This window comes from Trachymyrmex cornetzi, unplaced genomic scaffold, assembly GCF_001594075.2.
Source record: "Trachymyrmex cornetzi isolate Tcor2-1 unplaced genomic scaffold, Tcor1.1 scaffold793, whole genome shotgun sequence".
Classification (NCBI taxonomy): Eukaryota; Metazoa; Arthropoda; class Insecta; order Hymenoptera; family Formicidae; genus Trachymyrmex; species Trachymyrmex cornetzi.
In genome coordinates this window covers 206,083-230,268 of record NW_017300128.1, presented here as the reverse complement: position 1 = coordinate 230,268, position 24,186 = coordinate 206,083, and the positions used below count along the sequence as shown (strand labels likewise).

The 24,186-nt window shown below is 34.4% G+C and overlaps 1 protein-coding gene across 1 annotated transcript in view; it reads left to right on the top strand.

Moving 5' to 3' along the window:
- Nucleotides 1-24,186, top strand: part of LOC108768380 (uncharacterized) — a 132,260-nt gene that overhangs the window by 424 nt on the left and 107,650 nt on the right. Inside the window, exon 2 of the mRNA XM_018518781.1 lies at nt 3,475-3,612. Coding sequence (XP_018374283.1) covers nt 3,475-3,612 — 138 coding nt within the window. The remainder of the gene's footprint in view (nt 1-3,474; nt 3,613-24,186) is intronic.

Here is a 24,186-nt window from a genome sequence, read left to right as displayed (position 1 = left end):
GCTGCTGTCGCACGAAAGACGTCATCTATACAAACGTCTCTCCCGGCTTCCGTCACCTCACGCTTTCGCGACTCTCCACGGTCCTTTCACATCTCTCAATAACTCCGCCGAGACTAATTTAAGGAGTAGTCAAGTGTTAAAAGCCTTGTGTACCGACGTTAGTATTTGACTGATAACTCATCCCGTTTAAAATGCACGTCAAAGAACCGCTAGAATGGCTTCTTCAAACCTAACCAGGCCTATTATAAATAACAGCGCGTTAATCGTAGTATTGTAGAAGAGTCTTTGCACTCGAAGAAAATTTTACACGGAAAGAACGATTTTGCTGAAGTATTTAAAAGACTTGGAAATAGCTTTGTTCAGCCGTCAAAATAATTGCGTACAAAAAAATCTCAAGCATGATGAGTAATTCTACACAAAGTTTCGATATTTTAGCAACCAGTTTGCGTACTGTATAATTATTTTGATGGCTCAACGAAATGATTTTCAGATCTGAATCTTTACGGAAAGAACGATTTTTTTTTATTAAAGTATCTAAAAATTCAACTAGATACAGATCTGAAAATAAATTTTGTTGGACTATCAAAGTAATCATGTAGGATGCTTAAGTTGATTGTTAGAATATAAAAATATTTTATAGCATTGTGCTCATCATGTTTGAATTTTCTACATAAATATTTTGATAGATTAACAAAATCGTTGTCAGATTTGTATTTAGCTAAATTTTTAGATATTTCAATCAAATCTGTGTAACTAAGTTTTTAAATTTCGACAAAACCATCCTTTTGTGTACCAATCATAAAGTTTAGATAATAAAAAAGATACACACGAAAGTTATGAATCCGAATGAACTTAGAATGTGTGCTTCCTTAATGTTGCGAAAGTTCAATTTCTGTTTGAATGTGGGTGTAAAAAATCACAAGCATTTCGCCTTTAGGAGGACTATACAATCGACATTGTATGTTGCATTGTATCGTTTTGAAGCATTATTGGATATTTACATGCAGGCACGAAAATTGTGAGGAAAATTAGTAAGCGTCGAGTGGGATCATCGTTGTCGAGGCCAAGTCATATCATGGAAGAAAATCGAGATCTACACTCGTAAAATGATAAAAATTAATTTCCATAATTATCTTACAACCGCGAGGATCATTATATGTCGCTGTAGAAAATTCTCGGCTCGGTTCCTTGTCGAGACATAATATCTCCGCTCGTAGGACACGTAGAAAAAAAATTAAATTGCACACTTATTAAACAATCCAAGTGCAAGCTATCAATTGAGTGTACATAGAAAAATTGATCGATTCAGCCTTTATTGAGATCCGATAATCGCGAATTTAAAAATCGCCGGATGAAGGAACACTTGTCGACCTCGTATTATAATATCGCTATGCTTGGCTTAACCGAAACACTGTAGCGTCTCCTGATATGCTCTTTGTATGTTACATTCATATAGTTTTTATAAATAACGTTTATAAATAATTAAATATGAATTTAAAAGAAGAAAAAAAGAAAAGGAAAACGCAAGACAGAAAGTCTTCTTCCATTATATATGTATTTTAATTTAAAATAATGCTCCTAACTTTATATTAATTAATAATTGATTTTATTTTACCGATTAATATGTATTTAAATCAAAATTAATTAGAGTATAGAAGCATTCAAATTAAAATGAATTAATATCATTTGATATTCGAAAATACTTTAACATTCTTCTTATATACTTGTTGCGAAGTTATCTGAGAATATTTTTAAATATTTTTAAAATTATTAAGCGATATCTGATGAGATCATTACCGAAAGATGTGAAATTGTAGGGAGATACCAGGTAGATTACTTTGTATACATCATATTTTTACCCATCATGTGCATTCAACCCTTATTGTAGCGGTTTTACGGACATTAGTGTAGACCCCTATGTTCCTGCGCATTCTATTATATCCTTGAATATCGTACTTAACGTCGGAACAGCCTGTAATGCTGTATAATTCCATAATGCGCGCAATATAATGTGCTCGCGAGTTTATCATTATCAATTCATAAATCTCGCGTTGGTAGTTGTATGTACAAATTTTTCATTGCATAAAACAACGTGAATTGTATTAAACGCGAATTATTTAAAGCAGAATAAAATTTAATGTAGTAAGTATAAAAAATGTGCATTTTTGATTTATTTTATCTATATATAAAATGTAAAAAATTTACTTAAATATAAAACAAAATCTGCAAATTGTTCGTTTTAATTTTTAAATAAAGTGTATATGATATATATTTATGACCAAATAAATTATGCATAAGATTTCCTTTGTATCTTATCAGTTTCATAGAAACTACTATATTTTCAAATTATTCATTAAAATATCAAATTTATTGAATTAACAATACGAATTTTGAATAATAAACATAAATATTAAAACAAGTAAGTTTGACGTAACGCTTAATCATATCGAAATGTGTATTGTTCAAAAATTACATACAAAACTGAGATTCCCATTCAAATTTGTTAAATCGAAAATAAAAAATCAATTTTGCATAGATCTACGAACTTTGCTATAATAACAATATAACTACAAAACCTGCTTTTTAATTGCAAAAAAGAACGGAATATGAAAAAAACGTACTTTAAAAGAACATACTGCATTCTTTTATAATCAGTTATTACACCAAAATATTATTTTAAAATTAATACTACAAAATTCGAAATAGTTTAAAACACTCCAACTTGTTTGCAGAAATATTTTCTCAGTTGTATCATTTATTGTAACAAATGAACGATATACCTCGAAGTTTCCCGGTGCCTTGTAAGGGAAGTTTTAACGCAAATAGTTCTATCTCCGCGGTATCGGCGCGCTCGCGTAAAGCACGAGCAAGTTCTTCATTATCGTCCGCAGCCCAAATTGCGTAGGCGTATCCGTACCTTCGTACACACACGTCACCTTGACGTATGCACTACGTGTACACGCATGGTACACGCACAACGGTCCCGCGCGACGTGATATGTGCGTCCGCACACCTTCGCAGTAACGAACACGCGCGCACGCGCCGCGTATCATTCGTATAGGTGTGTATTCGCGATAGTGGGGAACGAGCCGGGCCGAACGTAAACGGAAACGACCGAGCGCCGCGGAGCCGGTTGTGTCGCGCGGCGCGGCAGCGAGTTGAGCGAGTCAGTATCGCGTCAGTTCCGAAGTGAAGCTGGTCAGTGATCTGTGTCAGAGCAGGGCCACTCTCCGCGTCCGTCTCACTCTCTCTCTCTGTCTCTCTTTCTTTCTCTCCTTTTCTCTCTTCCTGTTTTACGCGGCCTACGCCTCCCTTTCGGTTCTTCTTCACTTCGCTTCCCGTCGCCGCGTTATATACCGTCGCGTCGCGTCGTCTCCGTTTCCGTTCGCGCGTTCCTTCCGAGAGATCAATGTATCCCGGTCTCCCGGTCTCTCCCCGGGTACCCGCGAGATACACATACACGGTAATACACAGTGCCACAGTGTGGAGTTGTTACCAGTGGGGAAAGAGCAAAAATTAAGTTTACGTGCGGACGTGCCACGCACAACGATCTTGGTCCACCACCGCCAACAACCGACCGACACCGACCACAGGACAGCTTAGTTTTATCAAGTAAGTGCCTTTTATGTTCAATGATCTTTCGATGATTCGTGCGATCGTCTGTCACAATCGCGATGTCAATTGGCGTCGATCGATATTATGAAAACCAAACGTGCGTGCGAGCAGAGTTTTGAAATTGTCTTTTACAAAAATCTAGTAGCAAATTCGGTTACTTGCACTGGAGTAGTGCATACTGAAAGCTGCTGTATGTGAAGTTAATTAAAGTTAGATGTAAAAACGCATGAGTATTTTAAACGAGTAAGTGCCTAGTAATGACACCGTCACTGTAGGTTTGTTTGCGTTGCTTAAAATCCTTAAAGATTTTTGCATTTAAAACAAGATAGATTTATTTACGTTGAAAAGAGAGAAAACGAAGATGCTGAGTGCAAACAATGAAAACAATTTGGCTCTTATTGTTTAATACAGCCGGATTGGGATTTATGCCGCTCCTACGCAATTAAATAGTTGCCATTCTACTCAAGCTTCAAATGTAACTTAATCTAAATTAATGGAATTCTCTCTATATTTTATTGATTATTATTTCGATGGGCAATTTTCTCAATTATTTGCGTTTGGCAAACACTGGCAATTTTTAAAAAAATTCTTTTTAAAAATGCTGCCCCTTTAAATTTGCCGCCCCTATGCGTAGCTTAAAGGTCTGTTCTTTTTCCACCTCAAGTTCTGAACTGGTATAACCTGATGTAATAAATTAGAGTAAAACAGAAAGTTTGTTTCACTCTGACTTATTGTACTAGTTCAGACCTATTCGAAAAAGAACAGATCTTCTTAAATTATCTGATCGCTAATACATCACTATTTAATGGAGTATACATAAATTATTTGATTAGCAAATTTGATTGTATTATGCCACTGTATTTAGATAATTTACATAAAGCAGTTTTTAATGTGCACTGATCTAGTATGAGTGATCGAATTCACTGTATCATTGGTCAATGTAATTCTAAAAGAGAATTAATTATTTATTTTAAGCATTAAAAGCACTAAAAACTTCCATTAAGAGTATTAAAAGCAAAGTTGTTCAATATTCCAAATAAATAATTGGTTATTGTTTTTCAGTAATAAATTGGCCGGTGTTGGATTTCTATCGTCCAGTTTTTCATTATCTGATTAACTTGTTTAATCTTATTTAACTTGAGGATAATATAAAAATTGTGTTTTTCTACATATCTAACTAATCACTGAACTGATTTTGTAGAGATAACTTTAAAAGTTATTCACTACAAAACTATCAGTGATTACCCATAGATAGAAAAATATAATCTTTATATTATAATCAGATTAAGTCTAATCGCAATTAAATTAACCAATAAATGAAAAATTGAGTCTATAAGGGATTTTATGCTGGTAATGTTTTTTTTTTATATTTGATTCAGTTTAATACGCACGAGAATCACGTTTATGAAAATCAGTTATATTTAATACTAAAAAGAACTATATTGTAAACTCTGCTCTACATAAACTTATACTTTTATGAGTTGACTCATTTTTATACATATAATCTCTGTGCTTGACAATGTACGATATCTCCGAAACGGGAATAAGCTCCGTTCTGGACCATTGAAATCTGCATAACGTGTTTATTACGGCAAGGTCAATTTCTTCGTTAAATAATGTACTTTGAGATAAAATCTTAATACGTACAAACGCACGTATACACATACGCGTTCTTGTATATAAAGAAATCTTTACCTAAAGCGATTTGTTTCAGAAATTATGAGATTTTAAAGAAGGATGTTACAAAAAGGCCTGTTTTTATTGTGCCCGGGAATACTTTAAATAACATCATCGGCGCGCATTTCTCGTCTCGAAAATTATAAGAAATGATATCTATTTTAATTCTTATAGTGTTTGAGATAACAAATTTGATGATGTTAGTTAAAATTATATCAAACGAGACATAAACAATTGAGTTTAACCTTTAAATAGGTAGGTGGTTTAAAGATACGTAAGTTGGTAAGAAGAAGTGCTCATAACATCTTCAAAAAATTTGAATTTTATGGTTATTTTTTATTAGTATATATGTATAGTTAAATTTACATTAGTTATACTCTTATGAGAAAAATGTAAAAATAATGAGCTTTATAAGAATTCTGAGCATCTAAGTTGTACTATTTATTTTCCTTTTTTAGAACAATTAAGGTTTTAAAGAAATTAAACTATATACATACCTGGAATGCTGTGGCGTTACTCCATCTACCCACTTAAAATCAGGAAAATGTGTAGCGTTGTGGAAATTTGCAAGACAGGTATGTTACATCATATTTTGACATTAAAAATATAGATTATCTTATGAAAATATTATATTTAATAACGAAAACAGACGCAATGGAAAGTTTTCGTGTATTTTTGCGTCTGATATTTTCGCTACTAAATATAACATTTTTATGAGATACTTTATATTTCTAATGTCAAAACATAATGTATACTATGTATTATTGATTCATGTAGCCGAGCGATTTATCTTACGAATATTCACAACACTACATACTTTTCCAATTTTAAACTCAATTTTTTGTATGTTCTGGCGTTGTAATTTTAACTAGCATCACAGATTTCTTGCCTCAAAAACTGTAAGAAATAATATCTATTTTAATTTCTCAAGCACAGCATAAATATAACAAGCCTTTTCGTAACAAGGCTTGTAATATTTTATATATTTATATATTTTATATTTTCTTTTTTCTTTAACAAAATATATTTTATGATCTAAATAATATAAGTACAAATTTATATTATTATATTTATAGAAACACGCAAACACTTTTTTATCTTGTTGTTCATTTCTTTAAATATTTTCTAATGTATTTTCGTATGGCTTGAAAATCTTTTTATGAATAAATGTATAATTGTAACAATACATATTTTCCACATTTGCATTCTATATTAATACATTTGCAGTGATATTTTTAAAATAGTAAATTATTCTTTTGTTGCTTTGTTCTGCTCTATATTTAATAGACAATTAAGCTATCGAACATATGCGGGTATAGATTTTTTGTATTCTCTCTAATAATGTACTCGCTGATAATGTACTCTGAATACACGAATTGAAAGCGCGATTCGAAAGCGCGATTTGAATCACCACACCGTGTGTAAAATTGAATGTATGTCACGTTTACCGCGACGGTGGTGATTAGTAATCGGAGCATGAGCACCAATTACACTTGAAAAAGTCAATGTTACCGGGAAAGGTTTTCGTGTACGCTTACGCAATCGTGCGCGATTCAACCCGTTGTAACATTGTTCCGGGTTTATCCGGCTATAGAGAAAGTGCAGACCAGACGTTGTCCTCTCTGCTCACTGTGTGTGCCATAGAGGTCGAATCCAAGGTAAAATGAATACTCGTCGGCGAAACGAATCAATTCCTCGTGAAAATTTCTTTTTTTCTGGAAAGCATACGTAAACGGTTTGATGAAAATAATACTCTCTCGTATAATGTAACGCAGTAATGCACAACTTTTCTTAACCTCCGTCTACAATCTATGTCTTTTTGTCTCAAATGAAATTTTACTTTTAAATTTCTTCCCCATTTTTACTCAAATTTTATTTTTATTAAATAAAGATTTTTAACATTTAAGTTAAAAAAACTATTTAGTAATGTAAAAGAGTGTTGAAAAGTAAAAGTAACCCGAATTTTTCTACATATATTTTAAAACCTTAAAAAAACAGTGAAAAAATTTAGGGTCTAAATTGCTAATGTCGAAGGAGTAAAAATATAATTGCAGATGGATTTATAATCATTTAATTGTGCGTCGGTACGCACATTGAGGATTTTCTTATCATTATTTCATGTGTTTCCACATTACTACTTATTATTATTTCGGACATTATAAATCTAAATAAGATAAAAAATATGATTGTTGAAGAGAGTAAAAATATGATTGCAGACGGAGAGTTAAGGATTATTTTCAGAGGACTATTTTTAAAAAAAGGTAAAAATCTTTCAGGCCGCATAATGTAATTTGACCTGCATAAAATGAAAAATATGATTTTATATTTTTAACTAAGAGTTGATGGACCGCAAAAAATTCACTAATAGGCCGCATGCGATCCGCAGATTGCACATCACTGATGTAACTCATAATTTTTTCATCGACGATGCGTTTATCTTTTTTATTAACATTTAAAAGTTTAGAAGATCTCGATTTAATATGGACACTTCGAAATAAAATGGCTAATAAAATATTTAAATTAATTGTCATAAATATACATGGACAGAATTTTTTCTTAGAGTTTACCCTGAAAATATGGTAGTTCTGGGACAACATTATATTATTCGAAGAATTTTATGTAAATTTCTCTCATTTATTAAAACTACAATAAGATATAAAATAAATTTGATTAATTTTATTGAAGTGGATGGTAAAAATCTTTAAAATATTGTGTGTGTATTTTATCACACTACCATATTTTTTAGATGAATTTTAAAAAATAATTCCGTGTATATTTTCCATTTTGTATATCGAGGTATACTCTCGCTTCAGCTTTTAATGTTTATTCGTCTCGTAAATAAATTATATACACACCGGAAGTATCGATTAATCGTATGACTTTATGTAACCGCTAATTATGAGATAAATACAGATTTTTTCTTTTGCCGGATATATAGAGAACACGGAATAGAGCGGTTATACATTAGCGTAAAGTGAAAAATCTCCGACGGTTTTATTTCCTTTGTTAATTATTATCCATCGCCGATCAAAGCATCGTTCGTCTCGACACGATAAATATAAAACAATTACAAGCTATCGACGTCACCACAGCGGTAACGTTCATTAATTCGGAGTTATTCTCGCGCGAATTAACTCGATTTATCGAGACGACGAATCGCCGCGTCGAATCGTCTCGCCGTCGCGATTCTTCTCTTCTTTTTTTTTTCCCGTCTATTTTTCTCTCCCAGCGGGTAACTACGCTTCTCTGTGTGCAATATCGCCTGCGCGCCATAAAGTGTCGGAGTCTGTAAGGCGGCCGTGATTGCCTGACATATCGCAATTGAATGTCATAACGCGATAGCCGCGCTACACAATACCGCACGGCCGTACGACGGCATTAAGCATTATATGCGTAATTTACGAAGGTTATTTACTATACAATTAGATAGCCCGCGCCAAGTATTACGCGCGCGAATACGGTGCTCACGTATGGTGTTTGCGAACGCGTGTGCATACACGCGTACGCGCACGATGCACCGCGGACGTGCATGGTAATGGTCCAAGGGTCTCATCAGTGGCACACAGAGCGAGAGAGAGAGAGAGAGAGAGAGAGAATTCTCACTTTTTCCTCCGGCGTATCTAGGATAATATACGATATATACGGTGTAACGAGGTATGTAATGGGTAATAGTGCGTAATGATATAATGCGCACATTCCTCGACGTACATCTGCTATAACAAACATTGTTAGGGAGAATACGTCGCTCGCGCGCGCGCGCGCGCGCGTCAGGAGGTGCGCAGATCTCTCGACATTATTCTCGACGCGTGGTCCTTGGTGGAGTATGCGTTTTACCGTTTGCGAACGAGAGCATACTAACGAGGCCACGTGTTAGAAATGAAATTACGTGAGTGTATTTAATTATGATTGTTGACCGCGAGGCGTTTACTTTTCTCATGGCCGTGCGAGTTTGACGATCCTTCGATGACCATACCGATTCCCGAACGTTCCGTTATCGTACGGTATTTTTCTACGTGCTCTTTTCTGCTGTCATTTAACGTTTCCTCTGGCGAGAGTGATCAAACGTTTCTTTTTTTAAATTGAGGTCACCTTCTTTTCTAAGATAGGATAGGTCCGGAAGAGTGTTATTTCGCATCTTGGCAATCGATTGAAGTCATAATGAAAAACAAAGTTCAATTGCGTGGAAAATTACATTTAAGAGACAGATTTTATTTTATATTATTAGAGTGGATTTTATTTAATAAAGAAATAAATTGAATATAATAGCATATAATTTTTATATGTGTCTTTTGTTAGTTTATTTATAATTCTAGAGAATAATTCTGTTTTTAGTCGTAACACATTTTTTTTTGTTTACGCGAACTGCGTCCTCAGTAGACTGCGGAACTTTATGCAAAATACTTAACTGAATGTTTTGCATAAAATGCATATTTTGCAATTTTGTAAATTTACAGATGGCAATCTCAATCTTTTTACTTCACCTTTTAATAACTCTTTAACGAACAACGATTGACTGTTAAAACTGTCCGATAGTTAATATTCAGTTAAGTATTTTGCATAAAGTTCCTCAGTCTAGTCCTCAATATTTTTAATATAATATTTAATATGATAATATTGATGTGAATTCTATATTTACTGAAATGTAAGATTTTTAATCTTAATCTGATTTAATTTAATATAAAATTAATGATTTTGTGTATTTCGTTTTAAACCGCGCGCAACTTTCTAATTAGTTCTCAAGAAAAATTAAGCTTATCGATAAGAATAATTTACTATTTAAAAATAAGCGTTAATCCATCAGTATTATCACTTTAGTGTAGATAATAATGAAAACATAGAACCCCGCAACTGCGATGCTTGCTTGATGTTGCACTATGTGCAACGTACAGTGCAGGTTTGTTTGCATTTACTGAGGATTCCAATGCATCTGCCGGTGTACCTTGTCGAATGATAAAAGCGATAAGGAGAGCACGCGTTAGGACCGAATTACGCGTGCATCTACGTGCAGAGAGTCGACCATATCGTTGAACATTGTCGGTATATTACACGATAAGATATAGAACTACGTAAGGGAGAGCTACCAGAGGCTGGGTAATTAGACTCCTTTTCTGCTTGCTTTCACCCTTGACTATATGTTATCGTATGTAACGTATAATTGTCGAGTGCTATAATCGCGATTTGCAAGAAAATCCGCGCGAGAATATACTGTCATGTGCCTCGGTTATCTATAAACGTTCCTGCAATTTCCATGTACGAAGACTCTTTTTTTCTCCCGATATTAATTAATAAACTACAGATAGGTTATTAAATTTGATATTTGAGTTAAAAGAAATTTAAAAAAAAGAGGAAAGAGTCTTGTTTTTCATTGGCTAATGGTTACGATTACTCTAATAAATAAAATCGTATCTAAATGAGAGTCGAATGCAGAAGCTTGTCATCAAGTTTAAATTAACTTACTCTTTTTGCTTCTCTCCTTTGAAATATCATAGCATCGTTCCATTTTATGTCGAATGCAAATATCGCATGTAAATTAGACAGGCTAGTGCTGTTTTGTATTTCAATTTACGAGTCGATTACTATAGAATATCAGTAAAACTTTCTTTCGTTACGCCAATAACCCATTACGTGAACGTCTATTTGTTCTCGAGAATTATTAAATCCATACTTAAAGAAAAAATGCAAACAGCCAAAGGGTTCAAGCGAAGGCCTTGGCGAACGATGCTCTTGACCGGCTTTAATTTCAACTTCAGTTGCAGTGTCAGCCCGCGGCGGCGAGAATGCATTCGAATAAAACGTAAATCGCGGAAGTGTGCGCTATTGTTTGTGCACGTCTTATCCGAGCAAGGTCCTAGTTTTATTGTATTGAAGTGTTATCGGCGAGAATGATAAACGTGACAAAAGATACGGGGTAGATTAATTTTCTATTGTAACTACACAGCGTGATCCTTTTTAAAAGAATTAGTAGATATATAATATATAAAGAAATGTAATCTTCTGTCAATGCATAATTTTCTTACTTCTTTATTACTGTCTTTTACATCGTTTCTGCTAAAAATATAGAAGTGAAAACGAGACAAAATCTGTTAAAAAAAAAAATTATTTTTTGTTTGAAGGGTGAAGGTTTTGAAATGTCATAATAAAATTTACACAGAAATATACAAATTTTTATTATTTTAATTCGAGACTTCTGATGCATTGACAGAAGGGTTAATATAATAAATTAATAATTAAGAAAACATAAAATTAATTCTTGTACATACGGTGTCCCAGAATTTTCCTTTCAAACTTTGGTAATGTGTTCTATGATCCCAAATAAGAAACAAATATTATACAAACATAGGTCCTTTATTAAGAAATATGAAAAATATAACAGAAATATAAAATGTATAAGATACAATTTTATCTAAGTTTGCATTTTTAAATGCCATCCATCAATGTCAATAAAAGCTCGATATCAATGTGATTTTGAATTTATTAACTTTTTTGCGAGGATATAAAGTTTCTTTTTTACTTACAATCAATTCATAGAATATACTGCTTTTACGCAAAATCCTGGGACACATCCTGTGTATCGCAGAGAAGTTTTTAAATCGTGATATATAGAGAAAAAATGTAATTTATATTTGTTGGAACGAATTTACGAGATTGTCTCTGCAAAACGGCACGAATGCCGTTTATCTCCTTAATTTTTATCTCCTCAATCTTTATCTCCTCTATTCTTATCTTTCTAGCATTCGATCTCGACGTGAAGCTCTCGTTTCGAGACGTTCTCAAGAAATCTACTTGAATTAGTTTAGGTAGATGAGTCACATAGATGATGACAATGGCGGAAATCACCGTTGCTCCGATTTTTCATTTATCAATTGTTACATCGATATCGATTTCACGAAGCGGTGTTTCTTACTACAATCGCTTTATCACAAAACCGTTAGTTCTTATATCACGCCTAAGTTCGATTAATCGGCATATCGCATGATCAGTCATTTACAATACAATTGAATTAAACGCTTGGAACGCATAGTATTTAATCATTGCGTGACATTAGTTTTGATTATAACAGATAAATTATCGGGACTTCTTAGAATGTATTTGTTAATATCATCAATGACGCGATAATGTCATATGTCGCGCGATTTCGAAATCTCACAGTAATAATCAATGCTATTATCCATATTTAACTATAAAGAGATGTTTCACAAGTGTGATTAATTGAAATTTGATTATAATAGAAATATTTATGGGCTTTTCTGAGAGACGACACAAGTTTTTTTATAACGTTATTCCGTTAGTATAGAAACTTAATTTACGAGAGATTCATTCTCGACTTTTCTTGATGACATCGCTAAGACTTTCGCTCATCATTGGAATGTTAATTATAGCGCGACATGAATATTTTGTATGTAAATACCGTCTTAAAATATAACACGTCGTGTATAAGACTTATTTAGACCGAGGCAAGTTCCGTTAATGGTACTTCTCGATTTCCATATTCGATTGATATGTCGTCGTACTTAGGTTCACGTATCTTTCTATGATGTCTACAGCAGCCTGTCTAATGATTCCCGTTTAATCGAGGAGTGTTATTAAAATATTAAGAAAGATCTTTTTTTTTTGTACTTGAACTCGGAGCCAGAGTATGAAAGACTTGCCTGTCTGCCTGATTGCCTGGGGGGCTTTTGCATCTACTTTCGATCGTAGAACCGGAAGATCGAGTCGTCTCTCCGGTCCGATGCTCTCGAGGAAGAGAATAAGGAGTGAGTTTCCATGGCCCTCGTAAACATCAATTACAATAATTACGATAACTGTGGCGCCTAGTTGTGCACTGCCCGGCGCTACTTTTATCCGCGTTTACCAACCCTCTCTCTCTCCTCTTATTATTAATCATGTACTTAATTAATATTCTGGAACGTTACTCGAGGTAGCGATTAGCCGCGGGGCGTGGTCAGTACCAGTTAGCATCTTCTCTAATATACGATATCTTTCCTGTATATATTCGCCTCTCTCAGTTTTTATCAACTAACAGTGTCAATTCGTTCGAATTCACTCTCTAATATACGCTTTTCGCATCTTTTAATAAACGCGATCTCCGATCGGTTTTCAACGAACATGTTCTCTCACACTTGCTAATAATGTTAATCCAATGTCAGTGTTAAATCTATTAAATTGTCTGATCGTTTAAGTCTTTGATTAATAAAAGAATTCATCGTTTTGTAAATTTATAATTATACGTTAAAAGGTTGATTGTTAGTGATTAATTAACTGATAAGTAATAATTGGTAAATTAATATGTTTTCTCTTTGCATTACACGCAGTGTAGATTTTTTGCTTTTAAAATATGTAAAATATTTGAAGTGATTTTGAGTCATTGCATAAATTTGTCGTTATTATATATATATATATATACTGAAAAAAAGTTTGGTGGTAACTAATTGTTGATTTAAATAATTTTAATCAAATGTTTTGTTGATACAATAAAAAAATAATTTGCTGCTTTTCTAAATATTTAAGTAATTACTAGAATGTTAATTTTTACACTAAAACAATGCGAACAAGACTGAATGAAGATATATCTAGCAATGAATTCGCAAGTATATAACGGAAGTAGGAGAATAGAATGTTAATTTTCACATTAAAACAATGCGATCAAGCAGCGATAAGTTAAATCTGACTAATTTAGGAGTAATGTAAAATATTTACAATAATTTACATTATCTTTAATTATTTATATGTATATTTGAATGTTACACTGAAGATGACACGATAAATGTGTTGAAACGTTTGTATAACTCCGAAAGATTATATAATAATCCACAAAACCAGCGTTGACTTTTTATGCTCTTTAATATTAAATTACTAAATGGTTAGTTATATTATTATTTGATAATACTTACTAAATATTTTGAAAGATAAATTATTTTTGGTTATATTAATGGAACATTTGATTGAAATTTTATTTCACTTAACATTAGCTAGACCCTTTTCAGGGTATAGTATAACGTTTACGACAACGTTATTTTGATAATCAAACTGTTTCCATTTCCGTCGTAAAGCATATCTCTGCTGATGAATGCTGCAATATTATTTTATTACAAATCGGGCGATCGCCCTAAGCGAGAGCGCGATGTGGACGTTTCTGTTGCAACGAGAGAAATCGTTACGCAGGATGCGAGGTTTAATAACCGGGTCGGAAGCTGCTTAGGACTTTAACCGTGCGAAACTCGGTCGTCGTTAACGCGAATTAGATATTACTCTGGAGCATGCACCTGCCGCGTGAAGAGAGAGCGTATCCACATGACCATAAGTGCCAGCTGCAAGTGCGGCGGCTTGTCTTCGCGTAATAAATCCAAGAGACAATATTCGATCGTATACTGACTTCGTATATTGGTCTCCATTTTCAATCGCAAAAATAAAATTAAAGTTAATGATTTTTTTCCAAAATTAAATTAATTACATCAATCGTTGGAATCTTGTTTTATCTATTTAATTTGTCCCGACGCGTATTTATAAAGTTCATAATTAAAGCAAATATATAAAAGTTAATGTAATATTCCAGTACATAAATACTCTGTACGATTTTTATCCAGTAAGAGTACATTTGCAGAAAATTTACTATATTTAATTCATACTCGTATTAAGTCGATTTTTAAGTAAATAAGTCACGCTAAGTATAAATTCCACACAAGTTATACGTTACCCTGAACTTTCATCGATATCGATGCGGTATTACCGAACTTGTTTGATTAGAAAATACCAGTTTATGCGGAAGTTGTCTAGCTGTTCAGACACTGCGTTTGTAAAAATATCTCTCACTATCGTACATGCACTATGTAGTTCGAGAAATTGCCTCTTAATTAAGCAACAAAATGAATGTTAACTGAATAACGACGATATAAATATCCCATTGCAAGGCGCAACTTTCGTCGAACGCGGAATCGAATGCTCTGGAGAGACTGCTTTTCCATTTCGAATTCGCTCGACACGCACGAATTGCTCCAGGTTGTTCCGTTTCCTTAAAGCACAGGTATTAGTTGCATCTGTTCGAAGTACACCTTGTGTTACTTGCCTCTTTTCTTACTTCTTCGACTTCGCTCGCCTCTCGCCTCTCCGCCTTCCCGTGTGTCTCTCTCTCATTATCTCATTGCTTCTCATTCGATCTACCTTTCTCGCGTCCTCTGTCTCTTTCCCTCTTATGCGTGGTCTCTCACCCAGATCCCGCGGATCACCCAGACACCGCGGTGAAGTTGAAACCATCCGGCATAACAACGGGCAAACGTAACCTGGTTCTGGGGATAAGACTCTTCTACCTTCCTATTATGGTCGTTATATGCCCCGGGAAACACACACACACAGTACTCCTGGTATTTTTTCATTGCTTCGTTACCAAGAAACGCCGCGTGTACTTAAAATGCGTACGATCGCCCCCTTCCTTCTGCACGCAGCCGCATGTGCGTCTTTATGCGTCTCTGACCTTCTTCTTTACCCTCCTTTAGAGCATCCCTCGGCACATAAGAATAAGATTCTGGGAAAAGATTATTTCTATTTTGTCATGGTTTTAGTCGACGAGTGGATTGTTAGGAAATTTCACGTTAAGAGTTAGCACATGAAAGAACGATTTTGCTGAAATATCTAAAAATATAGCTACATACACATCAGATCTGAAAATAATTTTGTTGAACTATTAAAATAATTATGTTAGATGCCCAAATTAAATTGGAAGACTAGAATGTCAAAACTTTTTGCTCATCATACTTAAGTTTCCTGTATAATTATTTTGATGGTTCAATGAAATTATTTTTAAGATCTATATCTACTCTTTAAACCTTTTAAAGTTCACAGAGTTCTAAAGAGTGAAATCTCACTTTTAAAGATTGAAAATTGAGCTACTTTTTTCAAGATTGATTCAATTTTCACTCTTTAGAATGAGATTACACTTCAAAGAACTTAGAGAGTACCTAAATTTTTAAATATTTTAGCAAAATCGTTTTTTTTTCGTGCAGACATCACTCCATCGCAAATTTTTTTACAATACACTTAATTGTTAAATTTAATGTAATTTATATCGTTTTAAATATTTGATTTTATTAGAGAATGCGTTGTGCAAATTTAATGTGAGAAATCTTTTTTTAAAATTTGATTTAAGGAATTGGTACCTTTACGTTCCAAGTTGCAAGTTCGTCGGCTTGAGGTTTCGTGGAAAGACAATAGATGCATTCTTTCTCGGTCCGAAGGAAGATAAGGTTATGCACACGAGTCTTGCTTGCATTGCCCCCGTTTCATTTTCACGTCGTTCGCCAGGCAATTCTATCCGTTTGACACAGTGCAGCCTTCGTGGGACGACCTTCGCGAATAATACCCACGTTCCGCAGAGAGCGCATAAAAGCGCTGGCGAATCGCGTAGCATATGCTCGTACTTTTAGCTACCCGTATGCGTGTGATTACTAAGTGCAACCGGCTATTATTATTCCACGGTGAAATTAATTCGTGCGTTTGTGCTAGTCGTGTAATGCAGTGTACATACATTTACGTTAACGGACCATTACGACTCCTTGAAAAATATCCAATATACCTTTGTTCGTTTTACACTCCGTACGTTTTAAATGCGTTTTTTTAAAAATATCATATTAATTTGCATTTCTATTTTTACAAATTTATTCTTTGTCTTAAAAATATGTAGTATATTTTAAGAAATAAATGAAAAGAGTATTTAAGACATTTTTTTTTTATCAAAACGGTTTAAAAATTGGTGTTAAAAATTCATATGATTCAACACGATTGCGATTTCTACTTCCTGTTATTACTCTCTGATTTTTGGTGTTCAGGCCAGATCTTCGGTTAAAAAAAAGACGATTGCAAAACGGTATATCGTCTACTAATTTTGCCGGCGGTGGTTCAGAGAAACGACCGGCTTAATCTAGCCGGCTCTTACCGTGGTACGATATATACGTGGTGCGATCCGGTTTGCCCTCGAAGATGTAACCTTCTACTTCTTAGAAACTAAAGGAACCAATTTGCCGCGAAGGGTGCGGGTTAGCAGCGATCCTCTCCTTCTATTATGCTACAAATTAGCCTCAATCGAAGCGAATAGATCCGCCGCGGCTACGATTTGTTGATTATGAGCGAATGCCCGGGGGGAAAACGTGTAGATCTTTTCTGCTCGCGAGCAGAAAAGGACACGTAGGAGAGACGAAGGTCCTATTTCAGCCGCAGGGAAGGTCGGTGGGATCCCGATCGGAAATAATCTAATGGATCTTCTTGATCTGTGTGACATGGGGGTGGAGAAGCCTTTAGATCCCGCCCGCGAGCTTCTTGGAAAAGCGACGAACAAAGGACTCCTGCGAATCGCATTTGTCTCGCTTGACGTTTTACGACGAAGATGAACGGCTCGAAAAGTCTCGTATGTCAGAGATGAATGTATCGATAAGTACCAATAGAATGATCCAAGTATAAAACATCGATTTCTACATTATATTATACGCATATATATATATATATATAGAAATACAAGAGAAAAGACAGAATAATGTATGTTAGAATTTGTTTTACAATTATTGATTTATTTATATAATATATGTAGTATTATTTTTAATAGATAATTTTTTTTAAAGATATTACAAAATAAATGTTTTCAATGATACCTTTTTAATAAAAATATTCCATCTAATAATAGATGGCGACCGAGTTAACTTATATAGAGATAAGACTCTAGTTGCAAAACGTTTCCTCTAAACACACGTGACACGGATATGATGTTTATGGAGATTTAAATGTCTTACGCAGTCTCGGTTGAGATCTCTCATATTGTGACGAATGTGACATACTTTCACCCGGTCTGACCGGAAATCTTACGGTCAACCGGTTGATCAGCGACCTATCACGCACGCTTGTAGATTCAATGGTACCTTAATCAACGTATTCAGGGTCAATTTAGAACCCGCAATCTGTTTCATCCGTAAAATCGTTATATCGGGGAATCAATTCTCCTCGCCACTAATACTTTTTTCGCATCTCGCGTAATCTCGCGTTAATGCTTTTCATAGCCTATACAAGTCCATAAATCATTGTCATAGAAAAGCAAGTTAATAATGGATATTTTTTTGCGCGTGTGCAATTAACGGCGTTACGAAACACTCTCTTTCACCTCGGCCAATCATCGTCGATTCGAATTACTACGGTTTGTGCAACATAGCTTAGCAAAATCTATACGACGGATTGTCATTCTTTCAGCTAGCCTTTGCCAGTTACCGCAGATGAATTACTTCAGATGAACGGACCAGATAACGCTTGCAGTTCGCGTATAATCATGTTGTTCGACTATCACGCAGTCCATGTAGAAAATGATTCATGTATGCTGCGTATAGCATTGCTGAGCATTTCTTATTGCGTTTTTTTTTATCAGTTCTCAGTGTCCTTAAATTCAGCACGTACATGAGTCTCGTTTGCTGTATTGCTTGCGTAATTAATAGCTCTTTATCGAGCGTGTGTTTCGACACGTCGAACATGCAACCGGATTATCCATCAACGTAGCAACATGATCTACAAAAACATGTTCTAGTATAGTATTTAAATATCTTCTTTCTGACATGTCGGCATGCATGGTACATGCTATTCACATGTGGTATGGTATCATGATTTCGACTTCTTTATTTAGACACATAGAATAATTTAAGAGAACTAAAATCTGTGATTGACAAGTAGAATATAAATCTGAAAGTTTATTTTTCCAAAAAGAGAGTTAGGAAATGATTTAATATGGAGTTATTCATCGAGAAAATTTTGAATAGAAATATAAATAATAAAAGCCTATCTCTTAATTAGCAAATATTACTGTAAAACTTTTTTAATGTTACAATATTATCAATGATATATTTAATTTTCATGATATTGTTTTTTTTTTGTTTAACTTTTATAGAAACTCGTCAGGAACTCGTCTATAAATCTGCTATTACATAATAACAAGGCAATTGCACGGCAGCATGTACTTTAATTTTTGCATCTTAACTTGAGCACCTCGTGATAATGTTAACAGCTACCTGCGGCGATTTTTACTAACGAACTTTTGATTACGTTAATTATTCGCCGTGTGTTAGACATCTCGGATCACGAAGCGCATTCTCTGATCGTTTCTGCGGTCAATAATCAAGATGTTTCGATTGCGAACTGCGCGTCCAAGTAGAGAAACCCGTGAAGTATCTTGTCTACCGAGTATACATTTATACATCGCACGTAAATGGATTTAATAACATTGCTGCGAGCAAGATTGACAGCTGTAAACGAGCGCACATTGCAATATTGCGAAGTAGTGCGTTAAGTCGCTCTGCTGAGCGTAGCTCTCTCTTTGAGCATCGCGAACATTATTCACCCTTTTCCACGCAACCACGCCTTTTTCATTATCATGATTTTCTGTGTGAAGTCTGTGTACTTTTCGATATAAACAAATAGAGACAAATAGAAACAATTGTGATTTGTTATTTCAACGATAAAAAAAACACCTAGGCTCGAAATAGATTCTATCAGATTACAGAAAGCGAAGAAATTTTTGAAAATATCCTACTTTATGCGCTGTTATAATTTCTTATTTTACACGAATATTCGTGTGTCGCAGATTCTTAGAGGGAATATATCTTGCAACTAAAGTCTTATTCTTGTATAAATTAACTCGGTCGTTATTAGTTTTCATTTATCAAATAATAAAATAAAATATTTTTTTAAAAAGAGACCATTAAAAACATTTAGTTTGTGATATCTTTAAAAAATTATTTATTAAAAAATAATACTTATGCGTTTTATACATAAATTCATATAAATTTTGTGATTTTTATATTAATTATATCGAGAAAAAAATCAAAGTATTCGTAAAAAATGTTACGTGTAACATGCTTTCTTCGCTATTTATTAATTATAAAAAATTTGATTGATAATAAAATATACATTTCTGTGAAATTAATCTCATAATTGCAAAAAATAAAATTTGCTTTGAGTAAAATTTGATTTCACCTTATTTAAATAAGATCAATTTCAGCGAAATAAACATATATCTTACAAATGAATTTTTAAATATTTTTTTCTCAATGTAGTTTCTTCTGCCTCTCATTTTTCATTTATGTCGTCTCCAGATCAAAATTCATCCTGTCCAACGTTGAAGAAATCTGATTATATTTTTGTCTCATCTTCCGCAAAGGGGAGAGGAGTACCGAGGCTCCTCCCGTGATAAAAAAGACATTCGTGCATTCGTAGAGATCGCGACGTTATCGTGTCGTTACGCGCTCGAGCGCACCCGGCGAAATGACTTCCAATGAAATAGCAAAAATGGCTCGTTTATTTTCTGCTTCCGATATGTCGGCTGCAACCTGGCTTCTCTTCTCGGCGACACGCGGCGAGTTTAGCGTGACTCAGCGTGACGGTCGCGGAATATCGTCGATCGGCTCTAGGTTTGCAACGAGCAACGCTCTACTTGCTGAGAAATGTCAACTGCATTTTGCGAGAGCGATCGACGAGCATTCGCGCGACACCAACGCCTACGATCGTCGCTTGCTTTTTCATTGTTTGAACGATATTCTGAAACGTTTCTGCGTGAATAATAAAGTATATTCCATGGGGGTAACCACTTAATGTAATCGTGGGATAGAGTTCCTGAAATCATTATAAAATTCATCGAAATCCCTATGTATTATCCGATAATTACATATGCAACTACAAGGAATAATTGTATAATATCAGATAAAATCGTTTATTTTATCAAATAACTTTATATATAGTGAAGAAAATTATTTTTCATCATATGAAATCGTATGAAATCACATAAAATCATGTAATCTGTAGGACAATATTTCAGCTATTGGTTATCCAATCGGAATATTCGCACTTTTTTCACTTCCAGATAAGATGCGGATAACCTTATCAAAGAGATATCTCCATTAAATTCTAGGAGATATCTCTTGGATAAAGTTATTTATCTAGAGGTGAAGAAATTGGGCATTAGTCGTGATTTATAGAGTGTGCGATCGATTTTTGAATTAATTGAGTGCAATGATGTGTAAAGCACATTTTCTCTTTACAAGTAACTGCACTTAACTTTTATTATATCAAAACAATAGCGTGAGTTGTCTCGAAACAGAGCAATCTTCAAGATCTAAAATTTTAATTTTTGATTGAAAACAGAATATATATCATTTTGTTTAGTTCGTCTCTAATGCAACTAGGCACTGAGAGAAAGGATTTTGTTAATTTAGCAAGCCACCAGTACCTTTAACCGGTGATCGGTAAATATATGACAACAAATTATGTTGTTGTGATTGCTGCTAGTCTGCTATACCAACCAATTATTAGTAACAGAAACAAATTATATAGAATCTACCAAATGGTAACCTATTTTTTGGATAGACTTTAGCTCGTTTACATAGAATTCGTAGATGATCGTGGAGTCTTAAGTCGTAGGAAACCGATCAAGCACAGTCAAATATAGGGAGAATACTTGACTAGAATTAGTCAATTTCTTACGATTTGAGATCCTGCAACCGTCTACGAATTTTATATATATATATGAGCCTCTTATTTGCTAGCGATACTATTGATTATTTGTTACATTGACGAATTAATTTGCAATCGTAACAAATCGATCGCTTTTTTAACAAATATCACATTTACTTTCCCTTGATTTGTTCCTATAACAAAATCATTTCTCTCAGTGCGCCTTTTCCATTATCATCATTTTATGTTTGTGTATTTTTTAATATAAACACATGGAGATAAACATATACGATTTATTATTTTCGATAAAAAAATAAGCGTAGAGTTTCGAAACATTCTCTGTCAGACTATAAAAAGTAGCTAAACTTGGAAAATTTCCTCTTTGCGTTGCTATACAGATATCTACAAGTAATTTTTTTTTACACAAAATTTACACAAAAATCACAGTGAATTTTATATTAATTATTCTGCTTTTCGAATTTTTTGTCTATATTGTCTTCATTAATGTCGTCGCATTCATTGCGGGTAGACGCATCGCGGTTCGCCTCGTCCATGCGAAATCACCCCGACTGCGTTCTCCACACCGACAAAAGTGAACTTGCCTCCCACGCAATATTAAGTTTAATACCCTCCTCTGCAGGCCATTAGTGTCGATCGTTAGGCAGGTCTGTCTTACGTGCGGAACAGAAACGATCGTGCGCGCGATTCGCCGCGAATGGTCCAGGTATCTCGTGCGCTTCTCCTTCGTCCGCGGGTAACTATATCGACTTTTACTGTGCACGCGCGCACGCATGGATGCATTCACGCCGGGCGTTTTGCTGCACGCAGCGCAGTCGCGCTCTCGCAATTTATGTAGGATTGGACTTCGAAATTGTCCGTGGAGAATGGTTCTTATATGCATAATCATTGGTATTACTTAAGGTACAAAGAAAAACCGAGGAGTTCATGATCAATCTCGCGCAATCTCACTCTTACGCTTTTGTCCCCGTGCAATATCACGGATATTTCTCTTCGCGTGCTCCGCTCGTTTCACATTCGTGTCTCACGGTCGTATATATGTGTATATTTAATTTTACTTTTAACACAAACGAATCTAGTTTATAATCCTATCAAAATTGAACTATTTCGTGCGGATTAAAATTGATATGATTTCGATAGGGGATGATCCTTCCAATGCTATATCCGTCGAATGACGATGATATATAGCTTGCGCATCCATTACCGGGGTTCTCCTGCACGCGAACATAGAGATCGCTTCCGTGAGTCTACATAATTGAAATCCGGATTCAATCCTCAGTTATTCGAGAATCGGGAGGGAGATAAAAGCGATAACCGCGATTCGCCGATAGACGTGCGTGTCTAGGCAGAGGCCATCTAGGTGTAGAGGCGACGTTGAAGAGGCACATAGAAAAGAGAAGGAGAAAAGGGGCCAATAGATGTACCGACTCTGTTTCTTTCCTCCTCTTTTCTCTTCGCTTCTTTCATAGCACATGAATGAGCACCGAGCGGAAGTAGGTTACTATTACGTCATGCACGGTACGTTCACGGAGCAGCCGGATAGTTTCGCGCCCATATATTCGCCCAGATCTTGGCGATAGACTGCCGCGGAGAAAGTAATTAGAGAGGCTGGGAGGGAGCATAGGCGTAGTTTCCGCTCTGCTAAATTCAAGGTTACCTATTGTCGGTCTGGCCTACCGTGGCCGTGAATCCTTGCCTTTTCTTCCTCACATTAATCTTGGAATGTGGTCAATGCATCATGAGCCATATTATCGACGTCACTAAATAATATTCCATGATAGTTTTAGTAAAAGTTCGATTATGGATATCATTTTTTTCAGAATTTGTCAAATCCTAGCATTAAAAAAGTTAAAAATAAGTAATTGGATCGTAAATTAAAATCTTGTTAAAGTAAAATTAATTGAAAATTAACGTAGAATAATAACTATTATTTATTTTTGCATATTGAAGCTTAAATCGCAAAGAAATATAATAAATAATCATAAATATAGTAAAAATAGAGACGCATTCCTGTTCTGAAGTTGTCACTATCGGTTTAAAAACAGTGAGATAGCTTGTATCATATTGCTCTTTTTCTCTAAAGTATCAAATTGAAGAGAGATCTTGATATGTTCAATTTTTTCTATACTGAAAAAGAATCTGGTAATAGTTATTAAATGTTGAAATAATTTCAATCAAATGTTCGATATGTATAACAAAAAATAATTTAATATTTCTAAGTATTTAATAAGTATTGACAAATATAAAAATATAACCAACCAATTTATAGCGTTTTTCATTGGCAGAACTAGTGCGCACTCAGAGTACTTTAAAGCCGTTGCCACAAAAATTGACGTAAAGATATACGTTTAATAACAATATATAAACGAATTAAACCGTGAAATATTCGATACATTTTATTGTGCTATT